Source organism: Pelmatolapia mariae, linkage group LG17 (genome assembly GCF_036321145.2).
Source record: "Pelmatolapia mariae isolate MD_Pm_ZW linkage group LG17, Pm_UMD_F_2, whole genome shotgun sequence".
In the NCBI taxonomy this organism is placed as follows: domain Eukaryota; kingdom Metazoa; phylum Chordata; class Actinopteri; order Cichliformes; family Cichlidae; genus Pelmatolapia; species Pelmatolapia mariae.
The window spans coordinates 2380871-2399786 of record NC_086242.1 but is presented as its reverse complement, the minus strand read 5'-3'; the positions used below and the strand labels follow the sequence as shown (position 1 = coordinate 2399786).

The following is an 18916-nucleotide window of genomic DNA, read 5'->3' as shown; positions in this document are numbered from 1 at the left end:
CAGGGCAGAGTACAAATCCTAACAGTGTCCATCTGTCTGTTTTCTTCACCACTTATCCAGTTTAGGGTCGTGGGGGAGCCGCGCTCTATCCCAGGGGGCAGGGTACACTGTGAACAGGTCACCAGCCTGTCCCAGCGACATCACAGAGACACAGACGATCATTCGCTCCCACACTAAGACCTACAGCCAATTTAGGATCATCAATTCATGCGTGTCTTTGGACAAAACGTTTTCAAGCAGTTTCTGAAGGCACACATGATGCTGGCTTTTAAGATCAGGTTTCATTTAACTGCAGCTGTCAATCAAGAAGGTTGTGTCTGTGCGGATGCATTGAAAGTGCACTGAAAATTTACCTCTGCCCACAAAAGCTAACTGTACGAGCAGTAACTCCAGCACTCAACAAAGAGAAACCCTCACATGTGTGGTAGCTGCTTACTTCTACAAGAGCAGTTGTTGAAGCAACACCGGAGAATCAACCTTTTGGGATTTACTTACCTGGATGATTGAGCATGCATCAAGACATATACTGCACGTGCTCATGAGTATGTTTTATCGCATTCGTGATATGTTATAAACGCCACAGTCAAGTTGACAGCAAATACCTGATGAGATTTTGAAACCTACATACTTGTAAAGTGAAAGAAATGACCATTTTTATATGTTTCTGCTCTTTTTTAGAGGAAAGGACTTTGTTGGGCTCACTGTGATTTTTCAGTATGTGTGTGTAGATATATATATATATATGTATCCTGAAAGCACGTTATTAAAAATAAACAGTACTGCATTGTTGCAACCTTTTCTGAGGAGAAGTCAGATTATCCCCAGAGTCATGTGGATATATTGAATGTTGCTGAGACGTTTCAGCGAGAACAATAATAGAGACCGTCTCGCATTACAGCGACTGGAGTCTCTGGTGTGACCAAATCACTCTCAGCGATCCTTATCTGTCTTTCTGTATCTCACAGTAACCCGTTATCACGATCAGGGGTTAAACATCTCCAAACCAGAATAGAGCAGACTAGAGTTCTCTTTATTTTTAGCAAAAACCTGTGAAACAACAAGATGTAAACTGTGCAGTGTGCAATGCTCCCAGGGTGCATAATCAATAAAAGGCAGCAAAGTCTGAACATCTCTCAAACATCCAGTTAGCAAATACGCACACCTTGAGAGCATTAAACACTGCTGGACTTCTTTCACTATGCAATTCGTTATTTTGATTAATCTTGGCAATTACGGCAGAGGACTAGGATATGTGCTTTTCTGCTCTAATTTATTTTGCTTGGCCTACTGCGGTGACTTTTACAAATTGGGCTGTATCCACTTTCAACAGGCTGTAAAACAGTAAGAATTAATAACTTTGCAATTCAAACAAGCAAGAAGAGACACGGTGCATGTCTGTGCAGTATCACGCTGTCTGAGAGGAAAACTGCGGTTTACACAGCGTCGACCTCCGTCGGCCAGTTTGAGAGACTGCCGCTGGACCTCGATTACAGCGCAATGCCGTGCTGGTATTCACACGTGTACAACAGCAAAACACGAAGACGTGGCTTTAAACTTCTGTTTCATATTTTCTGAAACGATAGGATGTTTCTTTGTAGAAGCAGCAAACTGGGAAGAACTGGAGAAGTTGGGACAAAGGAAGGGATTAGTGTGGGCAGGTCAAAGGAACAATATCTGTTTGTGTTTTTTTGTTTGAGGTGACGGCGGGGGTAAGTGTAGTTGAAAGTTGATGTTTCGCTCAGCGTGGTATCCCCTGCAACGGTCTGGTGGTTGAGCTTTCAGTGGGGGCTCTTGGCTGCTGTTGACACTAACCCCCACTGACCCCATTATAAACGCATACACACTCGACCGAAATACACGCTATACAGAAAAGGCCTCTCGCTGTGCCTGTTTGTACCTTTTCCATTATCCAACTGTCATGTGAATTTGTAGCAAAGCTTGGAAATGTCATAAGAAGTGAAATACTGCTCAGGTGTGCTTCCAGCTGGGTTGAGGCTTTTCGCTTTGTCTGAACTCGAACGAGGAGTTCAGAAAACGCATCAATAAAAAGTTAGAGTCTTTCGAGAAGTCAGTGACACTCAGTGAGATACGGTCAGTGAGTAAAAGGTCGTGATGGAAGGTTATTTGAAGGACATTTTTCATGTATTGTTACTTATAGCAAAGAATCATTATCTTTGTACGGTCCTTATAGTATACTTCTCTAAGGCTACGTTCACACTGCAGGTCTTAATGCTCAATTCCGATTTTTTGATCAATTCTGATTTTTTTGTCTGCTTGTTCACACTACAAATAAAATGTGACAGCAAACTCGCTCTAGTGTGAACCCTCAAAGCGGCCCGCATGCGCAAAAGAAGATGTAACACACAACGCGCTCTGTTTAGACCCAGACCAAACAATATTGTTTGACTGATGGCCTTAATATAAAGACTTGTTTCGGACTTTACGTTTCCCAATTTTGCTTTAAGTTATAAAGTTATTTTGTTATTTACATTTGGCCTAATAATGATCCTTATTGCTGTTTTAGAGGAGCGGTGCTTCAAAGGATAGCTGCTGTATAATCTGCAGATTTCTGTCAGAATCTGCAGATTATACAGTACAAATAAAATGTTCACGTTTCTCCAACGTTGTCTTCCCAACAGTTTCACTGTCATCTACACTGGATGGCCAGGAAGCGTTCGCGATGTCTTCTCGGGCGCTTCTCCGGCGCTGGTAATTGGCGTCTGTCTCGTGTCAGTGACGTAAAAGACGGATTTAGTGCGACATGACCGTTCAAACAGCAGTCGCTTTCTAAAACATCGGATATGTATCGGATTCAGTACCACATACGAAAGTGACCCAGGTCGGATTTGAAAATATCGGATTTGTGCCGTTCACACTGTCATACCATGATCGGATATGGGTCGCATAGGGTCAAAAAAATCGGATTTGATGTGCTTTCGCCTGCAGTGTGAACGTAGCCTAAGACAGCACTGCGCAAACGTTTCTCTTTACTGCAGTGTGACCACTGTCAAAGAAACTGTCCAGATGGTTTTGCACGGTGCATCAAAATCCAACAATACGTTCCTGCGTTCACCAACACCACCGGCTGAAAAATGCCCCAAATCGTGACAGAGCCTCCCCCGTGTTTCACTAAAGGCTGTAGACACTGGCTGTTCTACCTCTCTCCACACCTTCTCCTTCAAATTTGGATTCATCGCTCCATATCCACTGCTGCCACTGATTTTTAGTCCAGTTCTTGTGTAATTTGGCATACCGCAGCCTTTTCCCCCTGTTTCACTTCCTTAAGAATGGCTTCTTGACAGCCACCCTTCCACTGAGACCATTTCTGATGAGGTTTTGGCGAATTGCAGATGGCTCAACTGAAGTTCCAGATGCATCTCTCAGGTTCGGTGTCAGGTCTTTGCTGGATTCCTTCCTATTTCTTAAGGACATGACTTTCAGATACCGTTCATCAGCTTTAGATAAAGTTTTCAGGCCTCTTATTCTTTTGTCCTCCACTTGTCCAGTTTCCTAAATTTCACTCTGCACTATTATTTGACACACTACACACTGTGCTGAGATATGTCAGGTTTTGGCTAATAGCTCTTAAGGAATCTCTTTGCTTTTTGCATTATATTTTGGTATTTTTCATAGTTTCAATGAAATAAATTACAAATTATGTGTTTTGTGATAAACTGCTAGTAACAATGTACTTAAACAACATGCTTGAATGATTCACAGGCGAAACAAACAAAACCACTCCACTGAAAATGAACAATAAAGCAGCCAATGTTCAAAGAGGAACTTTGAAAGATCTCAGAAAACCTGGAGAAGTCTGGCTGCTGTTGGGGTTACTCAAGCTTTTTGCACAGTACTGTGCATTTCCCTGGATTTAGGTTTTTAGCATTTAGTATTTACACATTTAAAACGTGATTATTAACATCCAAACAGTGGAGAACTAGTTTCAGCCTTGTGTGTTGGCCTGCTATAAGGCTACGATGTGAAACACTGCTGTAGAGTGGACAGACTAGCAGCTAAAAATACCGGGAATGGAAACGCTTCCTGAACCAAACAATGAATTACCACACATGCATGTTTGCACACACACACACACACACACACACACACACACACACACACACACACACACACACACACACACACACACACACACACACAGACCCTGAGCCTACTGACAGTGTAAAGTGAATAAGCACGTTAATTTTTGCTCCATGGAGGATGGATAATGGGATACAGAGGAGAACATTATTTGAAATGAAAACACAACCTGTGCTATTACGAAAGCCATGTGGAGGCTTAAAGACTCCACAGGAGAGTGAATGGATAGGGACACTCTCAACTAGTTCCTTTTCATTTTGAGGTGGGCCACTATGAGGCACTTGGCCTTCTAACGTGCAGTTGCACAATCAAGTTTGTTGCTACAGACTCAGGATAGTTTACAGTATGCTCTTGTACACACCGAGGACAAAAAACACGTGTGCATATTTTTCTGCTCATTTTCAATTGACGCTTCCAATGTTTTAAACGTGCCAGCTAATCAAACCGAGATAATATGCTGAAAAATGATATTCAGTAACACAGCCACAAGCATGCATGTGTTGAGTTTAAAAGGCTGCTTTAATCATCTGACAGGAGGCAAATCTGCACCAAACGCATTTAGTACAACTAGTGCAAAGATCTCACTTCCTCTGATCTTTTTTACATTTTTGTCTTTGGTTTGACTCTGCGGTCCTCACCAGAGATGGGCAGCAACACAGTACTTTTTTCAGGTAAGGAGTAAAATAAGGGATTAGTATTGCAAAAAAAGTAATTAGATTACTGTTACTTTCCTATAAGCATGCAACATTACTGCGCTACTAAAGTGTGATTTTGTTTTTGAGAGTGTCTCATGACGTACGAGCGTACGACGTTCGTAGCAGCAACAGACGTGTGCAGATCAACAATGGATAATATGGAGTGATGGAGAGAGTACGACCATGCAGCGTTTAAAGCTTGGAAGTAATCACATTACTCTGAGTTTGATTCTGTATAAAGTGACAAAAACATTAGTGTCCCCTGTTCACTCTGCGTGGGAAGAAAACTTCTTTCTACAGCGAAACATTTAACTTCTGATCTGAGCGAGCAGCGAGCACGCTGCCACGGGAATGTGACATTCACAGAGAAACCCCCGGATCCTCCCACTGACATGTTGCTGTGTTTTACTTGCATCTATTTAAAAGAGTGAGTGTAAAGACAAAAAATGATTGTATTTTATATGTAGGAATATGCAGAAAATAGGTTTAAATGTTAAACACATTTCTTGAAGTCAAAGACTGTTGCATATAATTTAATTTTTGCTTGATGCATGAAGTTAAAAGATTAAAACTAATAAAACAAGATTTAAAAAGAGACTTTTTCATTTGATTCAGTTTTATATGATGGATTATGGAGAAAAAAATACAGTTGGGCTGAAAGGTCTGTTGCTTTATTACGTATTCAGGTTGGGTAGCATGTTTTTAAAAAGTAACTAAGTAATAAGTAACTAATTACTTTTGAAAATAAGTAATCAATAAAGTAACAGGATTACTTTCTTGGGGAAGTAATCAGTAATAAGTAACTAATTACTTTTTTCAATTAACTGGTCCTCACTGCTAACTCTGGAGCCAGAGTTTTATGCAGGTGAAGTTGATTTACGGCCCTGCTGAATCTCCATAGACCTTAATAAACGTCATCATTTGCATTTGTACTTTTATGCCATCACGAGAAAACTGTAACTAAACTGTTGCTATTAGCAGTGGCTAGTTGCTGTAGCTAGTTGGTACAGCAACTAGCTACTGCAGTACCACTTTGAGAAAGTCAGATAAACTTTCCTATTACATTCTGATTAACAGAATCCGACTGATAAAGGATTTCTACGGCTGATAATTAGAAAATATATATTATATTCAATCATTTTTTTCTTTCTGATACGCAAAACATAAACAGACCTCCATTAACATTTGTTATGTGAAGTTATTCATTTACTCGTTTCACGCTGCCCGACTCTGCTCGGATTAGCTGGTTTTTGTGTTTGCGATGTTTTAAACACATGTTGTGAACAGATACGTGCAGACTGCCCTCTGGTGGACAAACTATGCAACATCAACACTGATAACAGGGTTGAAGGATGTTTCTCCTGTCTCTTCTTTACTTTTTAATTTTCATTTATCGACCATTATAAAGGCAGAAGGTGCTCAAAAAACAGACAGATAGATAAGATTGGCAAATAGTAAGAGTCTGCTGAGGAATCAGTTGGGCTCCATTGTAGATGTTTTGGTCTGTGTCAACACAATGTGTAGGTAATTTTCAGGGAAGGTTTTTTTGGCAGGCAAGCTTTGGACACTGCGCAGGGTATGCTGCAGTTACTGCTAAAAGAAGACGAACCCGGGCATTCGCTCCTATTTTGTTTAGGGGTTTCTTGATGTTTGAGGTAACGGGACAAGGAGGGGTTGGTTATATGCTTAATGTTCCTGGTAAGTCTTGGACCAAATTAACAAATTGGTATGATGTCATAGTCCAAGCTTGTGAGTGTGTGTAGTATTTACCTGAGCACAGCGTCTGTGGTTTTCACACCAGACCAGGACTTGGTCACTCTGAAAAGAACAGAGAGGATGAGGAAGGATTAGAACAAACACAGACAGAGAAAAATAAATCTTGACGTGTTTCCTTCCCCACATTCGATCCCTTTATGTGTGACTACTGCATAACGCACAAGGAGACAGAAAGCAAAATATTGTTGCTTAAAAGGTCACTGACAAAATTACATAACCAGCCATGCGAACAGACACACACTCCACCTTTCTCTTATTTAGGTAATTATCCTCTGGGTGAAAAATGACTAAACATTCTAGGTTTGCGGCTGCAGAACCAGACAGGGACAACGTCACTCAGTGAGGTGTATGGTTATGTGTGCATCTGTAAGTGTGAGTGTTGCACTCTTCATTGCTGAGTGAGTCAAGACCACCGGTAAACACGGCTGCTGTAACCAATACGACAGCGGTATCCGACATGTCATGACCACATGGAAAAAATAAAGATCAACCAAACCAACTCACCCTTATCACACAGAGTTCTCCCTTATTTGACTCTGTGCACTGTCTAGACAACAACTATGCTGAACTAATGAATCTATTGATTTTGTATCATTCATGCAATGACACTTCTATAAATTCTCAAGAATGGGCGAGAGGCTACGTACACACTGGACGGGCTGCCAGTCCTCCATCACACCGTATTTTAAGGCACTGTCGATGAACGGGTCTGTTTTCGTACATAAGGCGCACCGGATTATAAGACACATTAAGCGGAACAGTCAGATAAGTCAAACTTACTCAACTCATTCTTCTTGCTTCCTCCACTTCCGTAACATTGATTCATTAATGTTGAATTCTCTGGCAGCTGCTCTATTCCCATGTTGTTGCAGTATATTAATGACTAACCTCATATTGTGGATGGATTATCTCAGTTGTTCTCCTGACTGAAGTTTGGTCCGTTTACAGCATCCTGCCATGCGATTGCATTTGTCCCTAACCATCAGGAACCCTCACGTTAACTTTTAACGAGTGGAAAAAAGTTAGCGTTCATCCTCCAGCTTCACTGTGTTTATGCTAACATAGCTGTGTCGCTAGCAATCACGTAGCACATCATTATATACCAGCTAGTCCAACTTCAGTAACTCTACAAACGTCACTGCTGTCTAGTCTTCATTTATGTTGGAAGTGATAGCAGAGCTGTACGTTTGAATTTTTCAGAAATCTCTCAGTCAGAACATGCTATATCATGTTTAGGTGGAAGCTAGCGAGCTAACTTCCTGCTAACTTCTAACTCTGTTAAATGTAATAAATTCTGTTTTCATGGATGCCTGGATGTTAAACTTAATTGTTACACCTGGTAAAGCAGCAACGCTGATCATTTTATTAAAGATGAAAGAATTTAGACAGTTTGTAACTCTCAGTGATGCTGCAGTGTTCGTTTGACTATTGGGACCTGAAGCAGACGGAGTTTTGGACCCAGATTGGGGTCGAAGCAGATGGCCCCGCCCCTCCCTGAGCCTGGTTCTGTCGGAAGGTTTCTTCCTGCTAAAAGGGAGTTTTTCCTTCCCACTGTCGTCAAAGTGCTTGCTCATAGGGGGTCATATGATTGTTGGGTTTTTCTTGGTATCTATTATTGTAGCATCTACTGTACAATATAAAACGCCTTGAGGCGACTGTTGTTGTGTTTTGGCGCTAAAAATATAAAATTGAATTGAATTGAATAGATTACTCCGCGAGGCTCCTGACTATGGTAGCTGTAATGCTCTGATAATCCATCAAGCAGTGCGGCTTCGTAGCTTACCAAAGTCATACTAAAACATTTTTGACAGATTTCTGAGCGCCGTGTACCACATAAAATCGGTTCGAGGTCCGTGAGCACAACCAGAATTCATACATACGCACTGTCAATTTTTGCGAAAATTAAAGGATTTTAAGTGTGCCTTATAGTGCGGAAAATACGGTACTTTGGATTGAACGTGGAGAACTATTATCCATGAACACAGTGTGGCTGTTTCACAGTGTGGCTGTAACTACTCACAGACCCCCTTTTGAGCCCTTAAACTGGCGTAAAAACAAACTATTAAGTTTTCATTTGGCTTTTCTGCAATAATTCGAGGATTTTGAGTCATTTTGATGCCTTTAAATAGCAATTTCTACCAGCTGTTTTGAGCTTCCTTTGGCAGGATAGTCAGTTTTGGCACAACAGGCGGCCCTTCCCTCTGAAATGCTTTGTTATCATCAGAAAAATCATGATGCCTTTGTGCACCTTCAAAACAACTATTATAATACTTGTGTGTATCTGCCTGTTGTTATGTGGCTATGCCTTCAGAGAGAAAGACTGAGCCTCTAGTGTGTGTTGGATAAGCCCCCTTAACAACTCTTAAACCCTCTCCTGAGTGAGCTGTATTTAGCCTGAACCAGCTCAACTCTTTGCACACACACACACACACCCTTTTCAGGGTTTTAGGTTAGCATTTGTTCTTCTGGTATTATGAGGGCTATGGGGTTATAGTTAAGGTGACAGTGCTGGGGTTAAAGGTTAGAGATTAGGAGTTAAGGGATTTCACGGTACCGAAGATGCTGAATTGACGCTTTCGCTTGTAACGCTCAGAACGGATGCACATTGTTATCGATGGATGGAGGCTGACTTGTGCAAGCGCTAAGCCTGGAAGTGAAGAAATTACTGCCACTAGATCAGTCATGGGTGATGAAGGTCTTAAACCTGAGACAGACTTTGAAATAAAGTGTTCAGACAGGCCTGTCAGACAGTTAAATGCTGACTATAAGACGGGGAACACAGCTCCAGATTCTTGTTTTACATCTCCAAAACCAACAAACCGCAAGTCACCTCAGATTTCTAAAGAGACCGTCCATTGAGTGTATGTGTGAAAATGATTAGAGTCCCAAATTCGACATAAACTTTGTTTGCCTCATTCCTCTCATACTCTCACGCCGTGCACTGCTACAGCTGCTTACTGCCTCACTTGTCCAGCTGTTGGCAGCAGTGAAGAACTGGTCAGCTTTCAAGAAAAAGACACAATGAATAAGATTGAAATGAAAATTTTGAACTAAGCTTGAGCAAAGCTTCAAGGTTTCCCAATATCTATAAGTATCTAAAAAAGAGAGATATTCCTGACCTCTGACATTATACCTCCATGATGACTAAATGACTAATGATGGGGCAGACACCCTTGGCTTAATAATAACCTGTGCTGGAGGTTTAAAGGGATAATGGTGCTGCACACCAGCCTTTAAACGGCACAGAAGAGAGAATGAAGGCGGAAGCAGTAGCACATTACAGTAATTGTGTAAACCCCGATGAATAGATTAGTAACAAGTCTGTGGGGAACAATAAATGCAGAGAAGAACAGATGAGGCAGAAACGAAGGAACCGGTGTCATGGTACCGCATAGAGACACGGAGAGAAACACTTCCCTCCTCTGCTGACTTCTAAGCTTGCTAATACTGTCTGCAGTACAAAAACCCTGTTGCTATGGATACATATCTTATAGTAGCTTCTTCTTCAGTCTCTCAACATTACAACTTTTCAAGATAACATCTCAGACTGATTCTGCTTGAAAACACAAACTGAATGTGAGCCTGGAAGTTTAGCCAGGTTCACTTTTACACTCAAGTTAAATTTATTTAGATAGCAACAATTCATTTACAGCAACAGCCGCCTCGAGGCGTTTCATACTATAAGAGAGAGAAAACCTCCGCAATCCGATGGTGGGGAGGAAGAACTCCCTTTTATCAGGAAGAACCGGGCACAGGGAGTCGCAGCTGAACGACGATGAAACAAAAGGGAGTGCGTACTCTGAATCTACACTGAAGAACATAGAACGGCTAGATATGATATCTATTTCTGCATAAATTCAGCGTTGCAACATTGAGGTGTAAGAAAATATGCTTCCATTCAAAACAAAACAGGAAAACCCTTACGTGCCCTCGCAGAAATACTACATGCACTTCACAAGGCAGTCTACTGGGAGGGTTTGTTTGTGTGAATTTTACTGGCCAATATTAAATCTTATTCTGTGAAACATTTTTGCTCGATGAGTCCGAGCTGTTATGCTACCACGTACCCAAAAGGCAACTCAGATATCCATTAGTGCAATCAGTTGGTGATGTTCAGTGCTGCTACCTGCTGCTAGGAGTAATTTGTGATGGGTTGTATAATTTACCACTTTTAATACTTTTGGCTTTCGTTCTTCACATTTCCCAGAAGCTCTTTCCGAAGCTGCCAGATGAATTTATATGAACTTTTAGGTATTAGGCTAGCTTTTAGCAAGAACCTAATAATGACAAGAGTATGGGTGAGAGAGAGCGCGCTGTAATCTGGTCTATTAAAGCTGCTGTAAGTATGAACCCTCCATTTCTCCCCGTGTGATTTCTGAACAGTGGAACAAAATGATAAATCAAGTGCAAATCTGTCAAGTTTGTGCTGTTTTCTTAGCAAACACACACCATGGATGGATATCGGTTGCTACGAAGTATTTGATGTAGGTATATAGGTAGTCCAAAGTGTTATGATTTTGTCAACATCACGCTGCTCTGTGCCGCTTATAGATCCTTAAGCAGTGTTGTTTGAACATTCATGCACCATCAGAGGGATTACGGAAGCGGAGGATTAGCCTCTTTTGGTCACCCTGTCACTCCTTCTGTGTTTCATTTGGACTCACTGCCTTTCCAAGTCTCCGCATTTCTGCCAACTCCTGTAAAAATGACAGGAGAGGACTTAAAAATGACGGCGATGATAAACTATAGATCTTCCAGCGAAAGTACCGAGGACAGCTAAGTATCTCCAGATTTTCACAGAGGAGATATAAAGCCGTGTTCCCCCCTGCTGGCCTCACATCTTCATCCTCTCTCTCAATCTTTTTCACGCTATCGTTCTTTTTCCTGTCTTCTTCATGCCATAACATCCTTCCAATGTCAGTCAATCCACTTTAGAGCCTTCTGTAGTCTACGCTCACACATATGGATGCACACATATATGAGCTAATCCCAAGTCGATTTCATGGGACATATTTGCTGTCAGAGCCAATTAAGCCAGTCTAGATGGGTCTGTGTGCCGTATGGCCATTAAACGGTGGTCAGAGTGAGGTTTCATAGGGTCTTGGTAAGTGTATGTATGTGTGTCTGCGGCAAAACAGCTGCACATGTTAAAAAAAAAGTCTGAGAGAGAAAGAGGAGGTGGACTTGCATGAGATGACTAGAAAAGGAGAAAAGAAGCTGGATGTGGGCGACTGAGAGGAAGTAAGAGGGAGGGAGGACACTGAAAAGAATAAAGAGACAGTCAAAAGAAGGTGAAATGTGGAAATAAATATTAGTTAATAGGAGCAGGGAGGAGACTGGAAAAGATGGGGAGTGTTGTGAAACAGGATGCTGCTCATCTGGCTAAAGTTTCTTCTTCAAGGATATTTTATAAATGAAAAGCCAACATTCAACACAAGAAATCCATCGAGACAGAATATTGTAAAATAAAGATACAAACTTCACGAAAAGGCCTCCAGTTGCTTTTTTTAATCCTTCATGCACTGATAGAAGTCCCACAACAAGAAGCCATGCTAAATAAATAAATATATTGCAATAAAATAAAAGACAAAAAAAAGCGATCTTAAGTTTTTCCACTTGTTGGGTCTTTAACTTTCTTTCAGTTCTGGGATCTGCAAGAAAAATCTGTCACGAGAGACCCATCAGAAGCACAAGACTGACCCTCGGAGTAGGAAACACTTGCGCTAAAGGACTTCCACATGGTTCTGACTGCTGCTGATCTTTGCTGAAGGAAAAACAACCTGATATTAGCCTTTTAAATAAAACACGACGACGCGTGCACAGTCAGCGTGCACGCACGCAGCTGCATACACCCGTCAGTGTTTGAAGGGGAGAGAGATATAAATCACACTTCTGCCAGATGCAGCGATTAAAAAAAAAAAGTGTGTGCAGGAGACACAGAGGAGGAGAAAGTGTGTGTGTGGGTGTGTGCTGTGGTCAGCGCTTGTGGTGAGGTGCAGTAGAAAGTCTCTTTAACATGAAGCGTTAACTCTGCTAATCACACCCAGATGACCAGAAGCAAACGCGGTGATGGTGTACGGCTTGTTTGTGTGATGAATATATCATGACTAACTTCCACTCAACACAATATAAAGTTCTTCCCAAAAAAACTGCCTTGAGGTCCGAAAGCTTCCCGACAGAAGCCCCTAATTAGTCCGTGTGTGCGCGCATGACTCGTTGTTGTGTCCACCTTGGAGTCCGTGGTGCCCTACATCCTGTAAACAACAAGAATCAAAACAAAGGGGATTTTATTACGTTCCCAAATCTTAAAGCTTTCTCCTTCTCCTTCCGTCAGAAACTGGGGTTAGACGAGAAGACTGGCAGTATTCAAACTAGGAAGCTAGCCAGTGAGCCGAAGTTAGCGCAAAGAGTGTAAAAACAAAGAAAACCAACTGTCTGCCAACCTGTATCAAGTCTAGGCAAGTTAAGTGGCTTTACTGTCATTCCAACCATGTGCAGTGTTACACTACATGGTGCTACATATAACAGACCATCAACACAGGACTACATAAAGTGCAATGTGCAAAAATTGCAAAAAAAACAACAAAAACAAAGACAGTGCAAAAGAAAAAGTGCAACAATGTGCACAATGTGCAAAAAAGAACTTGGAGTATAAAGGTGTGCATGTGTGTTTGTGTGGAGACTTTAGAAAGTTATTGTTCCTGACACTGAAACACACCTTAGAAGGCAGGTTATTGGAAGAACTATCCATCTGTTACGCTCTATTACAGCCAATTAGATTAATGAACCACGGAGAGCATCCAGCAGGAAAAGCAAAGTTGCAGTCGAGCACTGTGGCAGCGTGCCATCTGTTGATTCTTGCTCTTTTTGAATGGAAAATGACGTCACAAAGGCAAAAGATGATTAAGCATCTGTCTATTGTCACACCTATAACAGATATTTACAACCTTACTGAGTAGTAAACTCGTAGTTTCAAAGCCGGGCAAGCTGGGGATGCTCTTTAAAAAGTGATCTTGGGAATCTCACAAGACTCCAGTTGCCTTGCAAGGTAAGGCCATACCCAAGCAAGTATTTGCTCTTTGTTTGTCCCAGACGTACGTGTGACATTTATCTTCTTATCAATGGAAAGGAGTAACAAGGGGGGGAAAAGGGGGGGAAAAGGATTTAAGTAGCACATATAAAATATCACGACAGTCTAGATGTGGCAAAAGAGTCTTTCTTTCTAAAGCTGCAACAAAGCCATGCCCTCAGAGCCTTGCCATTCCAGCTGTGATTTACTGTTTTGGAATTTCTTGTCCTGGTTTCAGGTGAGAGTCGCTCTTACACTGCCACAACTTTATCACCATCTATGCACTGATCAAATGACAGGGCAGTCACAAAGCTGCACTGGCTTTATCTTTGAGGCGAATCAAACAAGCCTTTGTTTCCTGCCGTCGCTCACCTGGATGCCTGTCTCACTGCATGTCAGTCTACTTCTATAGCCTACGTATCAGTTCACCGAGTTGTCTGTCTTCACCTGCGTCTGTCACACCTGCTTGCCTGCTCTCCTGTCTTTCCATCCCTCTGCCCATCTTCGCGCTTGACCGAGTCTGCCCACCTGCCCTTATCTCCTCGTCTGTCTCCGTGCAACCTGACCTGACCGTTGTCTCTGGTCTTTTTCAGAGCGTGACTGGTTGGCTGACCGACCTTTGGGCCGATTAGAGTTACCTACCGCAGCGTAGCCAGGACAGACAAATGCACGCATGCGCACACTTAGACAAGGATGCACAGGGAGCTCGTTTAACCTACCGCCGGCCCTTATCCCTGGCTCGACACATCAGCGCCACAGCATGTGAGGGTCTAAGAACACGAGCTAATCTGAGCTACTACGTATGTGTAAAATAATTCACCTCTTCGGGCAAGACGGGAGTTTTTCGCTTATTTTAGGAGCTTACATCAAGGAGGAATCTGGGAATATGACAACATACCAACATATGTTTATATATATATTTAAGTGTGCTCTCTCACACACAAAAGAGCTATAATTACACTATTACGCCATCCAAGGGAAAGTAGTGGAAAACCCAGAGACGCAGCATAAAGAGAGGTGTAAATAGAAAACTGGTGACTCAAATTCTAGTGGCTACACACTAGCCACACACACACACACACACACTGAGAAAGAGCCAAAAACACAAAGTTCACCCACATGAAGCCAGAGGAAGCAATGTGTGTGTTTGTGTCTGAGTGTGGTGACTGAGGAGGATGAGTAAAGCTCGGTTTGTCTTTACTGATGTCGTAGTTGCTGGAACTGTTATCTAAAGGCTTTTTTCTTTTTTCTAGAGGGAATGAATGCTCTAACATACTCCTACCCATCAATCAATCCGTGTGCTCTCTAAGCTGTCCTATAATAGTTTCGAGGAGTGATGCAACTCTCCAGGATGTGGCTGAGAGGAAATTTGTTTCCTTGTTTCCTCAGAATTTTGATGTGCTTTTTATTTTGGTTCAAACACACAGACTCTTTTTAAAACCTTAGAGTCTCTGAGGCTCTGCGTCCTTTTCCTCTCTGATTTCTTCTAATCACAGTCTGTATATAAAAGATGGATGTAGTTTGTGGAGCACTTTGGTAGGTGTCGTCTGGGTTTTTTGGAGCCAGAGATGACCGTATTTAGACGAATGTATAACGTGCTAAATTATAAGTTGATGCTAACAAGCTCAGTTAGCAAGGTGGATGTGGAGATAACAGCCAGTTGGTGTTGGTGTAAAAATAAATCAAGAATCAATCGATAAAATCAGTGCATTACTGATTAATCTCACAATTATTTTTAATCAAACGGACTCTACAAAATGTGTCAAAATAGAAAAAAATGTCAATCCTCACTGTAAAGATGTTAGAAACAGAAACGAACAACAACAAAGTAATTACAGAACAATCTTTATTATTATTATTTTAACTAGCTGATTAATACCTTTGGTACACACTAAAGTCTTCTACAGCTCAAGCTAACATCCTGAAATGATTTAAAAAAGCCAAAGATTTTTACTTTAATCAGTTATAAGAACCAAATTTTGTGCAGCCGGACAAAATTATTCCAAGAGCCAGAACCATTCAGGTGGCCAAGCAGGAGGCTGACAACAACGAGGCTGGGCAGACAGCTGGTAACAAAGGAGACAAAGAGCCCCCCCCCCAGAGCTTGGTGGCTAACCTTGAGGCCAATAACAGTGAGGGAGCCAGTGACAGGTATGAAAGCTTTTTGAAGGCCAGAGGAGGCGCCTGGAACCCACAGACTGAGGCCTACATCCTCAGCAAACCCTTTTCTTCTCTTTGCTGCAATCTAGCAACCATTGTACTGGTAGAATAACGAGAAAACACTGAAAATCCTCAAATTCAGGGAGGAATATGTCTACCAGGTCTATGTTATGCTGTTCTGTGATATGTTGGAATTATTAAGACGTGAGGACCCAAATGCAAAATGCAAAGAGTCAGACGTCAATGAATAAAAGGCGAGTGATTTATTGAGGGGATGAAAGTCCAAAAAACAATAAATCCAACATCAAAGTTAAACAGAATTCCACAAAAATGCAAGGCAACAAAACACAATGGATCAAATATAAATAGCTTGGAGCAACAGCAGAACTAGACTTCAATAATATCAGAAAAAATGAACTGAACAGAAATCAGAAACAACCTGACACAATTCATGAAACTAGGGAAAGTAATAAAACCAAAGCAAAAGGTCAAACACAAACACCCAACACAGAAGCTGGTGCTGAAAAATCACCTGGTTTCATTTGAATCACTGAATTTGCACATTTGATTCTTGCACACTGGTTCATAAAGTTTAAACCAAATGTTCCCTTTCTCACACCTCTGTTCTAGAACATCCACCACACACACACACACACACACACACACACACACACACGAATGCAAACATCTAAATGGTAAAGTCATCCAGAGGCCACCCTCATTACTCAATGCACAGGTGGCGAGGGTCTTTTCTGGATGGACAAGGACCAGACCAAACCTCGGTTTTATATGTGAGCATATGCAAACCCACACACACACACACACACTTTTGTCTGCACACCTCAGAGCCATTGGGGCTGAACTCTGTGGTTAATGACTTTCCCACCCACTACACAGCATGCACATGTTGAAGCCGTTAACGATAAGTGGCTTTTCGAACTTGGTAACGTCCTAATGTCCCTGTTAATCTCACATTCCTCACTACAAAGGCCCCAGTACACAGCACAGCAATTCCTGCAAGATGAGCCATTTTGTGAACTATTAAAAACCAATAACCAAAGTTTTTTTCGGCCTACCTTTGCCCCACTAGAGTATTGACACGGGCCGACTTCAATCTGAGCAACATCAACATCATTTGGTCAGAACTTCCTGATGAAAACCACGTGGAGAACAACAGTTCAAGTGTAGATCACAAGGTTGTTGTTGTTTTTGCTTAATAGTGCAGCACTCAGCTGCTTTACTCTGCACTGCACCTTTCTCTGTTGGCCTAGCTAATCCAAAAATCAGTGTAACAACACAGCACTGAGGGGCAACTGTAACACTAGGGGGAAAAGAAAGGAGGGCAACATTTATTAACAACTTGTAAACTGCACGTTTGAAATGGCTGCATAGTGTATTTTCTACAACAAGACAGTCAAATATCACAGTCTGTCCTAACTGACACACGGAGTGGAATTAGTACTTGTGGCTAAGACTAAATCTGGAAATCACCTGCAAAAATCATTATGTCCATGTTATAATTCTACATTTTAAGTTCACACCTTCTTCTTTTATGCATCATTAACAAATGCACGGACTGCCCTGGTTCCGTATGTTCCAATGAAACATGTTTAGACTGTGCTTATATGAATATAAAAAGTGACATATTTGACAAGATAATAAAACTGTGTTATTGTAAACAAACAAAACCTCGATATTGATTAAGAGTGGTATCGCTGCGGTGGACATATAAAAAAGCAGTAATTGTAAACATTCAAAATAGTATATATATAATTTTACTTTTGTACGTTATCTCATATTAGACCAACTGGACTGGGTTTTCACATTAAACCGACCGAATTAAATGTTTGTCTGTCTATTTATTTCAACGGTTTCTCGTGTATTTTGTAGGCTATGACACCGGTGCTCGTGCGGAAGGTGACCCTCAGGTGAAAAACACACTAAAACAAAGGATTTGGGGCAAAATGCTTGTCCGTACCTGGAGGTGTCTGAAAGCAGCGGTTAGCTGGGTCATGTGCAGAGTGAGGCACCTGGATGTGCATCTGGCGCTGTTCGTTTTCTCCTGAACATCTTCCTGCTCCGGCGAACTCCTGCGAGCACAAGTCACCGCCAACATCGCGCAAAGCAGCACCAAACCGGCCCGACGAACTGACATTACACCGGAAGCTAATACGAAAACATACACAACAACAACAAAAAGATTTTTTTCTCTCGTTTCTTCTGGTTTCGAAGGCGTCCTCCTCTCACTGACCTATAAATTCAGAATGAAAACATCCGAGCGCCGCTCGTGCCTGCGCGCGAGTAGGGAGTGGAGCGCCTCCGCGGACACTCCCACCACCGGTACAAGTGCGGCCACGTGGAGTTATAACGTTCTTCATCCTCATTATCCTAAATACCGTCATCATCCTCACCCACACCGTCAACGTCGTGGATAAGCAGCAATAATTACTTTCGCCGTCACCGCTGCTTCTTCCGATGATCAGGCCACTGGCATGCGCGCTTCTTCACTTTCATTACGATTTTTTTTTATTTAATTTTACAGTTTTTGCATCATTTGTTTTCATAAAATTGACCAGCAACCCTCAACGTCATCACACGCACCAGCTATTAGTGCTGTAGGTGTGAGTGGTCAGGTTTAATTCAGGCCAGCACTGTAGAGAGACAGGAGCAGGGTCTTTTTTTAACGTGTTTCTCCTGGAAAGTTCAAATCATGACGACAAGAAGAAGAAGAAAGTGGTTGAATCCCACTTGGTATTCAGCTTGACATTGTGCATCACTGTCATCACATTGAAACACGTTAATTCTAAGCCAAGCAAGCATCCAATCAGTTTAATTACATTTTTATTATCATTGCCACATGTATTGCTGTAAAACATTAGATATGCACATAAGTATATTTAATCCTTTTTATCCCTTTTTAATATTCTTGCACGTGTTTTGTAGGTGTAGGTGCGGAGTTATCGTCGTTATTGTTGTTGCTTCACTCATGGTTGTGCTTAATTTTATCAGCTTCACTTCCAACATAATGATCTTTATTTTCATCATCATCATCATCACTGTTGTTAGAGTCTTTTTGACTACCACTTTTATTCTGCTGTCAAACAAAAACAAGAACACC

The 18916-nt window shown here is 41.7% G+C and overlaps 1 protein-coding gene across 2 annotated transcripts in view; it reads right to left on the bottom strand.

Moving 5' to 3' along the window:
* Positions 1-18113, bottom strand: part of anos1b (anosmin 1b) — a 50871-nt gene extending 32758 nt beyond the window's left edge. For both annotated transcript variants that reach the window (XM_063501014.1, XM_063501015.1), the window contains exons 1-2: positions 17777-18113; positions 6564-6611 (exon numbers count right to left, since the gene is read on the bottom strand). In XM_063501014.1, coding sequence (XP_063357084.1) covers positions 6564-6611; positions 17777-17953 — 225 coding nt within the window. In that variant the 5' untranslated portion in view covers positions 17954-18113. The remainder of the gene's footprint in view (positions 1-6563; positions 6612-17776) is intronic.
* Between the last annotated feature and the right edge of the window lie 803 nt (positions 18114-18916).